At 49.4% G+C, this 18167-nt stretch overlaps 6 protein-coding genes across 6 annotated transcripts; 1 reads left to right on the top strand and 5 right to left on the bottom strand.

Annotated features, from left to right (window-relative positions):
- Nucleotides 1-29: 29 nt before the first annotated feature.
- On the bottom strand, nucleotides 30-676 carry N7533_000126 (uncharacterized protein; the record flags this gene model as incomplete). Its single annotated transcript, XM_057096776.1, has 3 exons — nucleotides 30-114; nucleotides 172-394; nucleotides 466-676. 3 exons carry the CDS (start codon nucleotides 674-676, stop codon nucleotides 30-32), a joined length of 519 nt encoding a protein of 172 aa, XP_056965269.1.
- Nucleotides 677-1472: 796 nt separating this feature from the next.
- N7533_000125 (threonine/serine exporter family protein) lies at nucleotides 1473-3995 on the bottom strand (the record flags this gene model as incomplete). The annotated part of the gene is made up of 1 exon (XM_057096775.1): nucleotides 1473-3995. The coding sequence occupies one exon, from the start codon at nucleotides 3993-3995 to the stop codon at nucleotides 1473-1475; it is 2523 nt and encodes an 840-aa protein (XP_056965268.1).
- A 738-nt stretch (nucleotides 3996-4733) lies between these two features.
- On the bottom strand, nucleotides 4734-6965 carry N7533_000124 (uncharacterized protein; the record flags this gene model as incomplete). Its single annotated transcript, XM_057096774.1, has 5 exons — nucleotides 4734-5959; nucleotides 6019-6053; nucleotides 6106-6587; nucleotides 6649-6862; nucleotides 6928-6965. The coding sequence occupies 5 exons, from the start codon at nucleotides 6963-6965 to the stop codon at nucleotides 4734-4736; spliced, it is 1995 nt and encodes a 664-aa protein (XP_056965267.1).
- A 1542-nt stretch (nucleotides 6966-8507) lies between these two features.
- Nucleotides 8508-11020, bottom strand: N7533_000123 (Zn(II)2Cys6 transcription factor; the record flags this gene model as incomplete). The annotated part of the gene is made up of 4 exons (XM_057096773.1): nucleotides 8508-8609; nucleotides 8658-10271; nucleotides 10333-10900; nucleotides 10968-11020. The coding sequence occupies 4 exons, from the start codon at nucleotides 11018-11020 to the stop codon at nucleotides 8508-8510; spliced, it is 2337 nt and encodes a 778-aa protein (XP_056965266.1).
- A 509-nt stretch (nucleotides 11021-11529) lies between these two features.
- On the top strand, nucleotides 11530-12887 carry N7533_000122 (MCT family MFS transporter; the record flags this gene model as incomplete). Its single annotated transcript, XM_057096772.1, has 2 exons — nucleotides 11530-11862; nucleotides 11928-12887. The coding sequence occupies 2 exons, from the start codon at nucleotides 11530-11532 to the stop codon at nucleotides 12885-12887; spliced, it is 1293 nt and encodes a 430-aa protein (XP_056965265.1).
- Nucleotides 12888-15099: 2212 nt separating this feature from the next.
- Nucleotides 15100-17091, bottom strand: N7533_000121 (MFS general substrate transporter; the record flags this gene model as incomplete). The annotated part of the gene is made up of 2 exons (XM_057096771.1): nucleotides 15100-15887; nucleotides 16002-17091. 2 exons carry the CDS (start codon nucleotides 17089-17091, stop codon nucleotides 15100-15102), a joined length of 1878 nt encoding a protein of 625 aa, XP_056965264.1.
- Nucleotides 17092-18167: the final 1076 nt, after the last annotated feature.

Genomic DNA, 18167 nt, shown 5'->3' with positions numbered 1-18167 from the left:
GATCAAATTGTTCCTTGCAATGCAGCAATTTAGCTATCCAGACCAGGGCAGTTCTCGCTCGTCTCGGCGATAATGGAGCTATAAGGTGAGGGATCGGTCCAAATGATGTTGAAGCTGTACATCAAGTTAGTAAATTGTCTCCAACTCATAGTCTCTGCAACTAGCACATACCTATCATCGGGATAATCCGGCGCATCCTTATCACCAAGTTCCTTAACAATATCCGTGAGAGCATCATGCTCCCAGCAAATTAGAATATTGCCACTTCCACTATACCCATCAACCACATCCTTCACGCAGTCAGGATCATCCCGGTCGCAGGATGTATCAACCGTGAGACCCAGGTCGGTAGCGAGGGGTTGCACAGTGTCGAGGGGTCGTTGGCGTTTACCATCTGCATGGACTAAATCAGCACTGCTCCATTTCATGTTGTGTTTCGATACCCAAAGAACTGGAGCTACCAACCGCTCTTAGGTGTCTGAGCCATAATATATCCAATATTATACTCGGAGCTCGATCCGAAGACATTACGCAGACATTGTGCACGCTGCACGCCCGCGGTGCTGAGTCCGTTTCCGTCGTCGGGCTTCTCACCGTGGCGGATCAAATAGACCGTTGGTGAGGCGGTTGCGAGTGTCGCGGCTGCGAGGAGGGAGATGAGGGATACGTTGACCATTTTGCTTGAATCAGTTCGAGTTGTCTTCAAGTTTGACTTTTCAGTTCGAGTGACTCAGATGTGTCGAGTGATCGGTATTTATACGCCCGTCGTACTATAAAGGTTCCTGCGTTAATCCCCGATCCAACCAAGGTTCAGCCCTGGAGCGAAGAACAACCTTGTTGGTCAGTTGCCCCAAACTTGAAACCTGGAACTTGGAATAACATCTAGGAGTGCCCCGGCTAGTCCATGCGAATACCACCCTGGTTGTGCCGACTTTCTCTCGGTCGGACTTTTCCGATCGTGCCTGACCAGACATCTCCGTGATCGGCGCGACATGCGCGGTGGTGCTGTTTTGATTCGCTTGTCGATCCTGGGGCTAATGCTTGTTTGGGGAAATGGAGATTGCCCCGCTCGGGTTTGTTTGGAACGCGAATGCGAGATGGAATATCTAGAAGATATTCTATTTATTTGCATGGGGTAGCGGGGTGAATCGGGTTTTGTATTTGGGTTGACGGAGAGCCCTGGATAATGGTAAGTATATCAGGAGTAGTATAAGACTGCCGAGGTGCAAGGGTGCAGTTATAATCCAGGATCTGTTCAGGTGTTCAAATGAAGAATTGGAATCAATTTTGTAAGCTCGAAGATGAAAATGTGTCTACTACGAAGTACTCCGTACTGCATCAACACTTGCAGTGTATCTCTGAATACATGTGGGCAACAGGCACGATAACCTGGAAAATGAAATACTCTAGTAGGACTATGGAATTGACTCCCCCTCCTCCCTAATTGACCAAGAATACGAGGTCTTGTCCAGCTAAAAACTAAACAATCCACTTCTCCTCTTCCCATACGGATAAACAATCAACGCTGCAATAAACAGACCAATAGTAATCCCAATAGCAACCTGAATCATGCCAAACCCCAAGCTAAACACCGAGCTAGCAGATGCAAGACCCGCCCCGGGCGCAGTACTAGGCGCCTCGTGCGACGAAACATTCTGACGAATCTCATTGGCAGATTGAACGCCAGAGATCAAGGTTCCCGTCGCGGCCAGTCCAGACGGTACCAGGATGAATATGCCCGGGAGAATTGCAGTCGCTGCATGTCCGTGCCATAAACGACTGTACAAATTTCCCATGATGCCGATTGTGAATGCCCCGACTGTGTTCGCGACTTGTGAGTTCGATCCCAGGCGTTTTGTGCTGAAGTAGTTCGTTGTGTAGCCGCATAGCGCGATGACTGTCATTGGAGGAAGTTGTTTCCATTTCCCTTGGTTGATTATGAGGAGCCAGACTGTCATGACGGCGACGAATGGGAAGCGTTGGACGTAGGGGTTTGAGAACGCGCCATCCTTTGGGCAGGTGATGTCTGATACGGCGCCCTTGTCTATGAGTCCGTAGACGGTTGTTCCGACCGTGATGCCGTAGCCGAGGAAGAGTGAGAAGATAATCGCGTATACCATTCGAATAGAACCTGCAATGATCTGATGGGATTGTAGCTCGAGACTACTGCACAGGACCAGAAATCCTGGAAGGATCAGTGCGATTGAGGCTTGGGAGATTGCAGAAAAGCAAAAGAGGTATTGCCGTTTACCATCCACGATGGCCCTGGGGATACTTCCAAATGCTCTTGCTAGAAAGGAGGTCACCACTGTCGAGGTCACTTCGAAAACATTCGAGTAGAGAGCTGATCGAGGAGCGGCCACATGTTGCATCAGTCCAACAAGTATACCATTGATGAAGATAATGGGCATATCGATCGGTCGAGCGTTGAATGCGAATGGTCCGACTGTCGCGGTAGCAACCCCGTATATGAGAACAATAATATACTTGGGGAAACGGGGCTTCTTAGCCATCACCTCGTCCAAATCTTGAACGGCCTCCTCAATGCCTATCACGTCGTGGATGATGTTCTTGTATATGAGGTGCGTATCCGATAGTCGGGCCAGATCAACCCCTTGGGCCACTCTAACAAGCTTCACTTCCGTCGTTCTCGTGGACGGATCATCGAAAGACATTATCATGCATCCGGGCAGATACAGAAATTGACTGTCCACTTCCAAGACCTTCGACGTCATCTGCATATACTCTTCGAGTCGGTGAGTCGGAGCTCCGAAGGACATCAACGCCCGACACAACTGCATGATATACCGCTGTCGACAAATGATTTCGGCAATGTGCACCGTGACTCGAATCTCATCTTCCAATTTCACCTTCTGATCAGACTGTTTGCCCCGGCGCTTCTCGGCCGCGGAAATCACTTCATTCGAGACTGGCGTGGTCGCTCCGCTCAAACTCACATTATTCCCGCTCCGAGTCGACTGCGCTGAGTTCGGCGGCCTTTTGTACCACTTGACTGGCTTTCTTTTGGGCGTAGTTGTCCCGGCTGAATGTTGAGATGGTGCTCCTGGCGTCGGACCTTTTTCTCCGGGTTTCGAATCGACAGTAGAGACGGACGATTGACTGTTTGTGCGCGACATGTCTCCCCCATCCTGGCCACCGCCATTCAACTTAAGCAACTGAGACAAGATCCCACCTCCACCGGAGCGATATCGTAGTCCTTCGTCTTGACTGGACTCATCATCGCCCCCGATAAACACGTTCCCACCATGCGGATACGGTTTCGGGCGCGTCTTGCGTCGCTTGGCGGAATGGTCTTGTGTCAGGTCCCGTACCAGTCGATGCGCTTCCGAACTACTTCCTGCTTGGTTTTGTCGCTTTTCCTCTTCTGACTTGTGCATGCTGTCCGTCACATCTGACACTGGTGGTTGACCGCCGGTCGCCCAGTCGCTGTGGTATACGCCCGAATATAAATCGTCGCCGCCGGTTGGTGGTCGTCCCATTCGCTCGGCCCAGCCCCTAGCTCGGCCTCTGAACTTGTCTTTTGTTGATCGGAGCCGATTGCGCGTACATTGGAAGTTAAGCGTCTGGGGCGCTGGGCCTGATGGCTTCGGCTGTGACGCTGGACCCTCGGCCTTTTCATTCGTGCTTGTATCTTGGTTCTGGTCCTGACCCGCTTGTGGTGCTCTCTCGTTGAGCGGGGTGTCTGCTATATCTTCTGATACGTGGGCATAAGGTGTTGTCGGATGATGCGGTAGTCCTTCGCGCTGGGAGCGATCGTGTTCGGCGCTTGCATGTCGGCGTGGTGCATTTTGAAGCAATCCGCCCGTGGATCTGAATCGTACTCGGGGCGATGGTTGTTGTGTTTCATCTTGGATGGCTGTTTCGCCGGAGTATCGTGATGTGAGATCTGCTAGATCCTCTGGTGGGTCGGTGAAGTAGTTATCGCTATCACTATCGTTCGAGGAGGCGGATGTGTCTTTCTCTTGGGAGGACATTAGGGTTGGTGGTGTCCTGTTCGACAAATTCTAGAAAAACATTGGCCTTCGAACGGTGAAACGAAACTATCAAAATAGAGTCAGCTCAGACTCGAGACCGAAAATCGAGGCACCTGGTTACCTTTCGCTCCAAATCTCTCACTGCAGGTATCGCTGAGAATTCAAACTATTCAGCCGGCTTTGGTCGGCCACACAACTGATTTCCCTTGAGTCGATGGAGTACTGTGTGCGTGAGGTGGCCATTTGCACTCTAATGAGCTCATGGAGGCGGGACGGGGTATACTCCCTCGGGCCGTGGCAAACTCATCACTGACCGGCAAGTTATTTGGCCCAATCGAAGGAGATGAGGAAGTAACCTTCTTCGTCTAGAAGCAATTAGGATTAATTTGCCGCTTTCAGCCGCGTCACCTCTCGGGATCTTTGTCCGAGCGGAAATAGAACCAGCAATACATCTAATCTAAATAGAGTGTGAATGATCACTACTGTTAGCGGATCTGAGATCAAGCTTTGGGTTTTCAACATACTACATTTTCAGGTATCCATGAGATATAAAGTTAAAGAAATTTCACGCTGGCCTCCATAGACAGCTTGCGTCAGCCGCTTCAGAGTCTGCGATCAAAAACCACAAGAATAGGATATTGAAAATGTGCTCCACCTAGTATCCTCTCTCTTCTGCTGCACTCGACCTCGGCAGTATTTACAAAACGAATTTCCGAATCCGATGTCAGCTCGTGCTTCTTAATTGTTCTCCGCATTTCCATTGGACGCACTTGGGGCTTTCGTGAGTATTTGGTCAAAGTACCCCGTCATGCCTGCGGTATCCTCCAACTCGCCCACCCATCCAACATACTGATCAGGGCGAATGATGGCCACAGCACCCCGAACAAGATCAACTCCCCACTTCTCATATGCTTTGCCTTGACATTCGGCATCGTAGTTGCAGGCCCTCTCCGACCAAATACGATCATAAGCCCATCCCATGACTTCATCGAATGGTCGCAATACCTCTGGGAAGTCGTGATACTCAACCTCATCCCAAGGGCTGCTGTGTATGGTTAAAGTGCTGATCGGGCCATCGAACTGGCTGATCGGGGCGACATATCGGTTGAGAATAGAGGGTAGTACACTGCCGAGTTGATCAACCCGGTCTTTCTGCATCGGAAAGCGGATATCACCCGCAAGGACGACAAGTCGGAACCGTCCATCACTCTCTAATATGTTTGTTGTCCATCGCGTATCAAGCCGGGCTTGGTTGAGGAGCTTCCGAACGGGGAATTTCTCTCCGGGCACTAGTCCCTGGAATTTCTGCTCCTTGTCATTGCTGAGTTTGTGGACTAGATTGCTGGCGGGATAGAATGCCTTGCGTCCTTCGTAGAAGTCTTCAAATTCCTGATGGATCGTGCGCGCGTCTGTCTTCTGTATCTCCTCGGACGCATTTTCGTCTTTTGTAAATTGCGACGAGATTTGTCGATCGTATTCGACCAACATCTTCGCCAGAGGCAGTCGCTCGGCATTATACGTGTCCAGTATAGAAGGCGAGGCACCTCCTTGTGCGACAAGGGCCAGTTTCCAGCCAAGGTTGAAACCATCCTGTAAACTCATATTCATTCCCATTCCGATCTTTGGCGAGTGTGAGTGGGCAGCGTCGCCGGCAAGGAAGACACGGTTCTCTCGAGATAGTGTCGAGGCGACTCTCTGGCCGACGCCATACGCGGAAAACCACTCGCAAATCTTGAAATCGAATTCCCATGGGCTAAGGATTGCTTGGACCATCTTCCGGAGATCGTCGGGGGTAAATGTGGATTTGTCGCGGCGGCCGTTGGTTGTGCCATTTTCTGCGTCGGGTGTCTGTGTATCTTGGCCCTTTGGCATTGGCACGTAGAGGCGCATGAGGTTGCGCTCGCGGGGAACTATCAAAATTGAACCGGCAGCATTCTCCACCATAGCCAAGCGGCGAATATCAGCTGTGGGTATTTTTTGGGTTAGTCTGGTGTCAAGATGCGCATCGCGATGAATCACTTACGGAAGTTGGAAATGGGGACAACATCAGCCACACCCCTAGGGACGAGTTAGTTCCAATCGGTCGAATTTGGAGGCTCGGGTTACATACCAGACATATTCGGTGCTTGATCCTTCCATGGCAAGTCCCATCTGGGTCCTCGTCCAACTACGCGCCCCATCGCAAGCAAGTAGGTATCTCGCTTTGACGATCTCGACCTTCTCCTCCCTTTGAATCTCCGGTGGGACGCCATTGGATTCATCGGAAAGCTGGCGATTTACAACACCGTTTTCGAGCTTGATCGGTCCGTTCTGCGCTTTCGCCTCCCCATTAACTGAATTCTTAGGATTGAGAGTCCGAAGTTGAACAGTAATAGGATAAGCTGCGTGGTCCTCTTGGTCCAATTCATTAAAGTTGAGTGCCTCGGCGACAACACCTCGCTCAACCTTGATAGACGAATTCTCGTGAATCGAATCGAGAATGAATTGTTCCAAACGACCTTGTCCCAAAAGCGTATGGACGAAAGGCATGCGGGATTCATTATTCTCGCCAGAATGCTCTTGGCGCACGAGCTTCCCTTCCTCGTCGAGGCCCTATTCAATCCGAAAGGTATTAGTCGATTGCGACGTGTTTGAAGGGCGCAATGAAACGAACCCAGTAAGTTGAAATAACTGCCGCAACTCCTTCATTCCGAACGCGATGGTTGAATCCACAGCTATCGAATAGCTCTAATGTGCGCGGCACCAGCCCGTCAGCATGGCCGAGCATCACCTTCTCTGCGCGCTTGTCCACAATGCGGGCCTTGACTCCATAGCGAGCCATCCAGTATGCCGCCATCAGGCCGGCAGGGCCGGCTCCGATAATGAGTCTGGATACATCACGCTGTCAGTTCTCGCGCAAATGAAAGTGACGATGCGATTCTGAATAACTCACACATCTGTTTCAGACTCGGGGTACTTCGTTATGGTCATGATGGACTTTAGTAGAGACGAACGCGTATACCTAGGTATGTTGGTGGGCAGCGAACGAGAGAAGATTCAAGAAAGAATTCGCAATGCGCCTACGTGGGCAGATCACCGACTCTTAAGAGAAATTCAATCCATCATATGTATGATTGACAGCGCAGCTTGGTTTTGTCGCGGCGCATCCCCTGCGCATGGCACTAGACTGCATCATGTACATCTACCAATGGTCAGATGGTTCGTGTAACCTTGTCATAATTGCTTTCGATCGCTGGTCAATGCAGGCGGTTTATCGAGTGGATCGTCCGGTCGGGTATTATTCCTAGCTGCAATTGAAAGGCATAAAGGGCGCGAGAAAAAGTAAACCACACGGTCGCGGTGGGGAATGGCGCAGCTGGCAGCAAGGATATCACGCAGCTGAACATGCACAAGCGCCTCTGTGGAGAGCTGAAGGGAAGAAGGGACATGGTGGCGTTCTTGGGGGGGATTTTCCTTCGTTCGTCAGGTTTGCTTGTCAGGTTCGTTCATTGGGTTCAGCTAGAACTCGAAAGCAATAATAAAGTTAAAAATAGAATATTTGGGAAAGGAAAATGGTCTGCTAAACAGCCTGGATCCTGCAGAATTGTGCAAATCGCTCATGTCTGTCTATTTGTGAATTCTTCCCACGTTTCTTGTCAAAAGCCATGAGCTATCAGGAACTTGAATGGCTGTCTTTGTTCATCTTGGATCTTCTTTTTTAATTGGTTCCTTTTTTTTTCACTTGGGTTTCTTTTCTTTTTTTTTCGCGACCTCCGACCCCCTCGCGCATTCGCGCGTTAGATGGGGCTTGTACTACATCAGATCGCGCACAGACAGCTGGGATATGCAAATGCGGTTCTGACAGATCGCTTAATGGTTTACGGAAAGTTTTTAGACTACTCCGTACGTATGAATTAAAGGCACCCCAAGGCTTATGAATCATGTTTAGACACAGCTACTTTGTGGTGATCTGTGACTTTTGTAGTTCTTTCTCTGACTGTTGCCGCAACTTGAAGCCTTCCGAGGTTGAGGATCTTGACCCACAGCTCAGCTCCACAGCCCTGGAGCTTGATTCGCAGTTGTTTCGCTACTAAATAGTTGACTAGTGGTTACTATCATGACGATCACACGAAACTGCCCAATCAAACCTTGAAAAGAATATGCTAATGGGCATGCAGGTGTTATTCCTTCGCAGATATCGCGACTCACTGGGCTCTCTAAATGCTTTTCCTCTTCAAATTCCGAGGCTTCCTTTTCTATGAAGAATAAGCTGGCGCATTACGGTGTGAACACGATTCACTGTTACCAAATTCTACGTCGAGATTCGCCCCAGTAATTCTTCCGATCACACTATTGGCAACTCGATTTCCGAGATGGAGGAAGTCCCGATTCAATCCAGGGCGGAAGAGATGCCGGTCTAATACTACGGAATTTCATTAGGTCAAACTTGGAAGCTATGAGATATTATTTCTCAAGCTCAACTATCTTCTTGGGTATCATAATAGCAAAAGCCGTGCAGGCTGCACAAGAAATTCAGATGCCATCGACTGTATACGATGCGCATGCCGCCAGCGAATCCATCGTCATCCAGTCCATGTTACCAGAGTCTCCTAGATAAAAGTGGGTGCCGGGCATCTTCCAGGTATTAGCAGAGGTTAAACTTTCTTGTGGAGGGAGACTCACCATCAGACTCCAGTCAGCCATTATCTCGGATACCGGATCGATTCCCATGTCATCCTGGCTATTCGTATCAACGGTCGCAGCATCGATCTTACCCTCCAGGATACTCAGACATCCGGCCTCTGCCTCATCTGCTGCTTCTAGAAGCACGGTTGGGAGTTCCTCTCTTGAGAGACCGCGCATCAGTCCATTAATCTGTGCACAGACAAGACAAAGGAACAGATATCCTTTGATGTTTGTTTCGCCTGCTTCAATGCAGTGTAGAGACCACTTTTTGGCCTCTTGCAGGACGGAATACAGATCCCGGCGGAGGGACATCGGGCCTAGGGTGGAGGTTTCTTCTTGAACTTGCGTTTTCAGTTCGGCGGCGATAAGAAAGACGGCTTGCATGGACGATGTGCGGAAGCTGCCACTTCCACAAAGTGCAAGTCGAGACAGGTCGTCAGTCTCTAACGGCAAAGCCTTATCTTGTGAATGGCTTGCCATGGCTGTTGACATTGGGAAGATGTTGCACCATGTCTTCAGCGATGTCTCGATAACAACCCTTCTTGAGAATGCGTACTGGGTTTCTTTCAATGACGCACTGAAAAATGGCATGTGAATTGCCGTCATATAACGCCGGATGAGGAAGTCCACGATTCGCGTCTGGAAACGAGATGGTTTTCTTGCGCCGGTCCCCTTGGCTTTGTACCCCTGTAATTCTCGAGAGATCTGTTTTGAAGCTCCACGTAGTTCCTGGTCAAGGCGAAGTGTCTCCTCGTATCCGGCGTGGGAGGATATGCTATTGAGTGTCTTGACAATGCATAGGCGGAGGGGCAGCATCTTTCGAAGGGCCAAGGCGACAGATACATCAGTGAAGACATCATCTGGTGCTGGCGATGGGTTTTGCTGGTTGATTGCTTCATCGTCAAAGTTACCAGGTGGCATGGTGTTGAAGTCGTTGAGAGAGCAGAGAGGAGGACCCCCTGATTCCATGCTGGCTTGCAAATCGAGTTCCAATATAGTATTCCAGAGCCTTCGTCGCATTTCCGATGAATAGCATGACATTCTGGGGAGGAACTCTGGGTCTCGATTAAGCCCCATGTAGACTGCGAAACGGAGCAGCTCACCGGTGGACACCCACACAAGAGCCCCGTCGACTCCGACGATTTCTCTAGCTAAGAGAAGGAGAATGTTAATCTGGAGGAATTGGAGGCTGAGTCGAGCTTTGAACTCGGGTTCTGAAATCCAGGTCTGTGCTTCATGGACCCATCTGATGGCCGTTGCTCTCATGGTAAATCTGTCATCATAGACTGTGGAGCCGATTGCCATTACGAGCTTCAAGAGGATCACAAAGGCTGTGTCCCCGTTCTTTGATTCCATGGCGGCCTCATAATCGCGTCTAAATGTTGGGACATGAAGCACGCGGTAGACTGTCTCGGAGGCTCGGAGATAGTTTGCAACCAGCACATCAGCGACATCCCTGCGGGGAAGATCGAGCGTCGGTGAACATGGCCATGCTGGGGTGCGCTGAGCCTTGATCATTTTTCCGAGCCACTTGCACTTGGACAGGTTTGTCATCGCTCGCGCACCTTCATTATGAAGCATGGGCTCTATCAGATCAAGAACTTCGGCAAACTGTAAATATTCATTGTCAGTATCTGTTCTCCATATTGCATGGGCAAGAGTAGTGATGTACCTGAGCAACTCCATTCATCCAGTGACTTTGGCCAAATACTCTGGTTTTGTGCATGATGGATCGTGATATGGTTGGCGGTTGGCCCTCAGTGGCGCTTTCAGAGGTTACATGAAATGTACCAGCGAGGTAAGATGTGGTTGTACTGATATTGTAGTTGGGACTTGGGGTCGTAGGTCCGGCAGAGGCCCGGGGTGTCTTGGCCAGCTGTTCCTCGAGTTGCTTCACTCGAAATCTCAGGTGATGAAGCTCTTCTGTTGGTGGTTGACTTGAAGGGGTCATGATTGCCCTGTCTGATGGAACTGACATAGATGGGCTTGGTCCACTCGGCGCTGTCATCACTGCGCTGGGTGTATGGGCAGCGTCTGTTTGCATCTCTGTGTGAGTGTCATCTGGCGGATGGATTTTGGTGCTTTGGTTGTCGGATACGCCCATCGCACGTTTCCAAGTAGATGGCGGCGGTGGTGAGACCGCCTCGTAAACACAAGTCGCATTTTTGGCTCTCACGCAGTTGCTGCATGGTGTCTCCCGATCGCATTTGATCTTTCGTTTGCGGCACAGTAGACAAGATCTGAGAAGCTGTCAGCTACTCACGAGACGTGAAAATAATGAAGAAATGTGGTATTCCTTTGACGTACATTGGCGGCCGGCGGCGACGCCGTTCAGATCGCGGCTTGTGGTGAGGATCCATACTCTCCCATATTTCGGATCAGATAAGATACAACGCTGCTTTGTTCAGCCACGGCAGACCCCGAACATCTGCAAACACCGAGATCCGAGAGCCGAAGGATGTCGGATGACTTGCAGAAGGGAAGTTGGAAAGGAGAGAAAGATGTGCAGAGGAAAGAAGGACGAAGCAGCAAAGGAAGGTGAATGTCGGAGTCGGAGTCGGGAATTGCACATTTGGTCTTCCTCGTCTGCAATTTCCCGAGATGCGGGCTGGGCCAATCACGGGACTGGCATCTATGGGTGAATGGGCATTGCTAGAGTATAAACAAGACAAGACAGAGTCATTCTTTCGTAGTTCTGGAAGTGTGAACCACAAGGAACATTGCAACATTTAATAACTTTTCTTTTTCACCACTATCATCGCTTCGCAATCCACACATCATGTGTGATGACGGCTCTTGCACCCACTGCAATAATGATGCAGCTTTTGATACCTTCAACACAAGCACACAACCTTCTGGTACATCCAAAATGGCCTCAAAATACAACCAGCCATGCTTTGCTCTGAACTACGAGTGGCAGAATGAAGTCACCACTCTCAAGTCTGCAGAAGATGGTAGCAACCTGGGTCCACCTCCCGATGGAGGTATCAAAGCTTGGCTTGTCGCAGCCGGAGCAGCTTGCATCTTTTTTTCGACTCTTGGATTCGCAAATTCATTCGGTGTCTTCGTGGAGTATTATCTCTCCCACCAACTGCGAGGCCAGTCGGCAGACAAAGTGGCCTGGATCGGATCCGTCGCTGTTTTCGTGCAGTTCGCGGCAGGCGCGGTTGGTGGCCCTCTTTTTGACCGTTACGGCGCTTGGGTATGTAAATAACACTCCTTTCATTTGTATTTTCCATCTTTAGAGGCACCACTGACACCAACAAGGTTATTCGACCCTCCATGTTCTTCCTGGTGTTCGCCATCATGATGACTAGCCTTTGTGCCCAGTACTGGCAGTTCATGTTGGCCCAGGGTATTCTACTTGGCATCTCCATGGGGTTCTTGCAGTTCCCAGCAATGGCTGCAGTCACGCAATACTTTGATAAGAAGGCTGGCGCAGCACTTGGCCTGGTAATCTCCGGCTCCTCCATCGGCGGTGTTGTCATCCCAATCGCGCTCTCAAAAATGCTGAACAGTACCAATCTGGGGTTCGGATGGTCCATTCGCATCATTGGCTTCCTCCTTATTCCATTGCTGGCTTTCTCTTGCATCACTGTGAGGAGTCGTCTTCCCGCTCGTCAATCGGCTTTCCTTCTTCCTGGCGCCTTCAAAGACCGCACATACTGCATGCTCATCGCGGCGCTGTTCTTCATGTTCATCGGCATGTTCCCGCCACTCTTTTACATACCCACCTACGCCGTGGAGCGTGGCATGGATGCAACCTTAGCATCTTACCTACTTGCTATTGTCAACGGAGCGTCGACCTTTGGTCGAGTCGTGCCCGGAGTCCTCGCCGACAAATTTGGAAGAATCAACGTCTTCATGTTCGGGGGAATAGCTTCTGGTGTCGTTGTCTGCTGCATGAATGAAGCAAAGTCCACCGCGGGATTGGTGGTCTACGCCGTGATTGTCGGCTTCACCACTGGAACCATTATTTCCGGTGGCTCGACAGCTTTGACGCTCTGCATCAAGAGTCGTCAGGATAGTGGTACCCTCCTGGGAATGGCACTGGGCCTTAGTTCCATTGCTGCTTTGATCGGTCCTCCTGTGAGTGGAGCATTCGTGCAGCACTACGGCAGCTTTGCCCAGATGTCTATTTTCAGCGGCGTGATGTGTCTGGCTGGTGGCTTCATTGCATTTGCGGCGAAGTCGACTACTCCCCATGGCCTGCTCGGGAGAACTTGAGCATGCGGGTGCCGGTGCGGGCTTATTCATCGACATTCGTGCTTTGACAAAGTTTCCTTTTGAAAAGCCCGGCGTCTGATGAAAATTCCAAGGTCACTGAGTTCTGGATCCAATGAATTCTCCATATGATTGCTTCGATAAATCCCACCCATAGAAAGCGAAAGATACTTTGTTGATCCAACGTCAGCTTGAACCCCATAAATTCCGAGTAGCCAGGGCGAGTTCTGAAAGAACATAGGTATTGGCCGGTATATCTCTATCACAACTTCTCAGAAACCAACAAGACTGGAATTTCCATTGTGGATAAGAATTACCACCGGGGCATGTACTACAGCTTTTCCAACTCAGGCCGACTAGTAGTATAACTGTTAATCAATGTTCCTCCGGGTCAGGGTAATTCAAACATACAAGAAGACCAAAGTACTTCCAGATTCATCACAATCAGGCAGTAGATTTTTGTCTTGGTTCGCGGTATCTGAATGAGATAACTGCTCGCTCCCCTGGAATTGAAGACGGGAAGACTGGAAATGACCATTCCTCTGGAACATAACGTAACTCTGCCTCGACATCATGCTGTTCATTCGAGACACGAATTGCCTTGCTGTTTTCATCGTGAAGAATAAATCCCAGTAGTCCGATTTCTTGAAAAAGTCATCGTCGTATCCTGCTTCCTTCTTCATCCATTTCACCAAGTTTTTGCTCCATAATGTCAAGCTCTTTCTCCATCATGGCAAGTTCTTCAATGAGCATCTCAATAAGAGCTGGAATTACCGGGGAATTTGTTCGAGGTCAGATCCATGGACTTGTCCGTGTTTGATATGTAGCTGTCTAAAGTTTCTTTGACTTGTTTAGCGGATGTGGAAATGGTGGTCGGTTGGCAAAAGAGTTCCTTGTCGAGTGGAAAGGACAAAAGTGTGCTCGGAATTCCGCTTGAAGTTTGGCCTTTGGCTCAACGGGTCATGGATCGGCGGTTCGCAAATTGCCGGCGACGATCCACAGGGGTACTCTCGAGAGTATTGAGGGAACGAGAGGAAAGCTTAGGTTTCCTTGGCTCAGGACCTTGAAAGCCCCATCGCCTCGACATCAAAATCTGTCAATTCATCAATCGCACGAGAAGCTTGATCAAGGACATGTTCATTCTGAGAAGTAACCCAGAGAACTTCTTGAGTTGGCTCGTTCCCTAGCTCTAGTAGTGCATTTGCGAAAAGACGTTCGGCGTGAAAATCCCTCGCAGTGATCAAGAATTCATCGATGTCATTCTGGAGCCGGTGGACTGAAGCTTGAAGCTGGAGACCCGCAATATCCAAGTGTTCAAAGTACTGGGGCTATGCCATTGTTTCGTCGGTGAGTGCTCTTGGTTGTTGAGTTCTGTTATTGATGGATGACTTTTCAGAACAAATAGCATGTTTCTGTCGGATCAGCTGCTCTTCCATGACCCTCAGAGATGCAACTCTGACTCTCTGGCCTGTGTGGACCTCGTAGATTCGGAGGATCTTGGGATCCTGAGAAAGGTGCCGGAATCGGCAAGATCTGGAGCAGAGGTTTGCAGCGGTTCTATCTCATCTTTTGGCAGAATGTCAGTAAAAGAGGAACTTAGGGGGTGATTCTGAAACAGACCTTCGCTTCCCACAGGTGGGCTGGATCTTCAATGATCATTCCAGTCTCCCCGGAAGGTCCTCTTCCGTGGCATATTCAAGCTCTTGGATGCAAATATTCTCTGGAATTTTTGTAAAGGTAGCTTGATGTAAAAGAAAGAGGGATGTTTTATCAAATCTTAGAATGGCAGGGGCTTGGTTTTGGAGTGAAAGTTTGACAAAATTTCCGTGAATGTGAAAAGTGAATGTGAAACGTGAATCTAAGCAACCTGAGAACATTTCGGGCCTGAAGGTCTCAACTTGACTGGGCGCCCCAGCATGTCCGTCACTGACATCTTGGGCCCATAGAACACTGGCAATTTTCTTTTTCGTTTACGACATGGGAAAATGAAAGAATAAGTAGGTAGAATTAAAAAGGTTCGGGAATAGTCTGATAGGTGAAAAGAAATATAGATGCAAAGATCACCAAAAAGGAGATATTACTAAGGAATTCTTTTCTTGGAGGCTTTTTCGCAGAGTATCTAATCTTGCGATCAATACTCAACCTACTTGAATCTCACGAAAATAGTACTACATCATACCATTCTCCATTGTCACAAAGATCCCCTGTATATAGTCTATCTCCCAGCCCAGAATCGCAGGAAGGCTTCTTTCTTTGTCTTTGAAACCGGATCTTTCTCATTATTCCCGTCATTCACAATAGGCAATCCATCATTTCCAAGATTGGTCACAGCATTCTGCGTCTTCCCTAGGAAGTAATTATTCTGGAAGAACGCTGCGATTAGTGGAATAAATGCAATTCCAAGAGCTGGTGCAATACAATAATATAATGCACGGCGGTAGGCCACAATAGCACCGACCCGCATCGGATCATCGAAGTCATAGCTTCTAATCATAGTGACCTGGCCAAACAGCTTCTTCACATCGGCCTCTGTCGCGGTTTCCGGGAGGTGTGTCCGTAGTTGGTTTGGCATCTGGCTTGACCAAATAACGACGACAATGGCGGATCCAATAGCGCTGCCAATTTTCGACCAGAGGGAGAGGAGAGAAATCACGAGCGCGACATCCTGGTGAGGAACTGATGCTTCAGAGGCGACACGCGATCCAACGACAGACATTGAGCCACCAAATCCGATCAGAATCATGGAAAGAACCATGGCTGCTGTGTTGTCAGTTGCCATGTCTCCTTGCAACATAATTCCCATGCCGATAATCTTGATACAGAGACCAACAATCTGGATCGCTTTGTATCTGTGGGTCCAACGTTGCAGGAGCCCGACGAGGGGTCCTGCAATACAAAGTGCGAGGGTTAGCGTATTTCCATAGTAAACCCAATCTTGGTAGCTCCATGGTTTGGCGATGTAGACATAGGAGCTCCAGTATAGACCGCGCAAATTCCCGGCAACTATTTATTTCATATTGTTAGATATTCGGGTTCTCAAGGCTGAACTAAACGATTATACGAACGCATATAGGTACTATCAATTATAACGGCCATCAAGAAAGTCTTGTTGAAAACCAGTCGACGAGGGGCGCTCGGGACTCGGGCCCATAAGATCTCGTATACCACGTAGGCGATGAGTAAAATGCCCCCCCACAACCATCATTGCGATCATCGAAGGGTTCTTCCATCCTCCATCGGCATAAGTCTTCAAAGAGAATGGGAGGAGAAGCAAAGACCATCCGAACCCCAGGAGAACGAGGCCAAAGGCGTCAATCTCTTCAAGGTTGTTCTTGAATACTTCCATCCAAGTCTGTGACGGCTTGACGGCCGGTGCAATGATTGCGCCGCGGGGGACTCCATGGCCTTCTTTCTCTACCAATTCTCTAGCATCACGGCGATTGGCGTTTGAAGATGCGATATTGACAATACCATGCTTCTTAGCCTTGCGGTCTAGCCAAATGAGAACGGCAATGGCCGGCCCTAAAGCGACAGGCATTATGATGGCAAACATTCCGTACCCCCAGCGCCACTGATTCCGGCTGTCGATTGCCTGGACAATCTTTCCAGAAAACCAGGTATTGACGATAAATGGAGTAGACAGGAGGGAGCTGGTGAAGCCACGCCATTCCAGGGGAGTAAGATCGGCAACAATTATATCATTGGTCAAGTCCAGACCGGAGCTACCGATTGCGACGAAAACCTCACCGACGATATAGGCGGATATTGTTTGGCACGAGGCAACGATTATGTACCCAATCACGTAAAACGCGAGCACCAGGAGATATGTATATGGGCGTGATGTGATGTCGGAGATCTTAGCAATGAAAGGCTTGCTCACTGCGCTGATTATGCTTGTAGCGATGGAAAGGGTCGACAGGATGGAACTATGCTGCCTAAAGTATGAGGAGGCCTCGAGTGAATAGTAGGATGTTGTCGATGAATCGAGTGAGTAGGCCCACGCGCAGACCAATACCGAGATGGAGACCAGCCACAGCGATGTACGATTTATCTTGGCCTCGCGGTAGATAGCCTCCATGCGAGTGACACCCTGTGACTGGAGAACATCGCCAACTTTGGATTTTGCGAGGGTTTTCCCGTCAATTTGGGCCTCACTTTCCGCCGAGACGGTGACAGGGTTGATCTTGTCGTCGACTGCGTCGGGCATTCTGGATCGCGTGAGTGGATTGACGGTCGACAACAGAAAGGATAACGAGCGAACTAGCTTCCTTATATAACTTCTAGCCTCCGAGTCAACCCTCATGGTGCCTAGCGCGAGCAATCCAAATTTTCAAGGTAAAAAAAATTATCTGTGTTTTGAGGGGACATCCAGCCAGTAAGAGGGTTCTACAGGGTACATTCAGCGCGGCCATCTAATCTGATCTGATAGGGGCTCCACCTTGAGCAGGCCTGAGCACAGAGTTTTATAGGTTCTCTCAGTCTCGGTCGCATTGCATTTACTGTTCCGGACTAGAGCGGGATCTATTCCAAGGTATCATCGACCTGGGAGGGAGTGGTAGCCCTCATTGGTCCAGGGCCCGATGAGAAGGTAATTCAAGCCGGGATGCCTCCGGGAATCAAGACATTTGACATTCTTGGCGCAGGGTTTTTCAGTGAGCGGGATCCTATCATTGAGAATCCCAGCGAATCGAGGGATTTCAAGTTGGACGTCTAGCAGCTACTCTTCTAATCTTCACTAGGTATATACAAAGGAACTTGAAGCTTCGATCCCGTCGGGTTATTGCCAAAGCTTTGAAAAGGGGTTGAAAATAGTACCACGTGTACATTAGTATCGTTGGACATGATCTTCTGACCCTCCTCCTCTCTCTCTTTTCCTCCCTAGACTACTACCAGGCTAATTTAAACCGGCTACCTACCTAAGTGGGTATTGACAGATATTGTTGCATAGAATTATGGTGTTATGAACTAAGGAAAGGAAGTAATACCTGAACTATGAGCTAGGTCAGCAATGCCAGATGTCAATCTGTACAATACTGTACCGTGGACCTCGATTTTCCACTTCTTTCGCTCAGTAAAAGAAGAGAATTTCTGCTGTCTTCAGGGAGGGCCGCATTCGGCGTGCCCAGAACCGCCGTCTTTGCCGCGCTGAAGAGCCCAGCAGGAGCAGCAGCCTGGTACTAAGCATACTCAACTTTCTACCGATATTCCGCGCTATTTGACTAGTACTGGAGTGATCTGATCTGCCTCGCTCTTTTCTCCAAGAGTCTTCGTGAAGTCCGTCCC

This window comes from Penicillium manginii (genome assembly GCF_028828005.1).
Source record: "Penicillium manginii strain IBT 31320 chromosome Unknown utg000001l:1.0-3466041.0:1.0-3467806.0, whole genome shotgun sequence".
Classification (NCBI taxonomy): Eukaryota; Fungi; Ascomycota; class Eurotiomycetes; order Eurotiales; family Aspergillaceae; genus Penicillium; species Penicillium manginii.
Note: the sequence above shows the minus strand (reverse complement) of the source record. Positions and strands in the feature narration are given on the sequence as shown.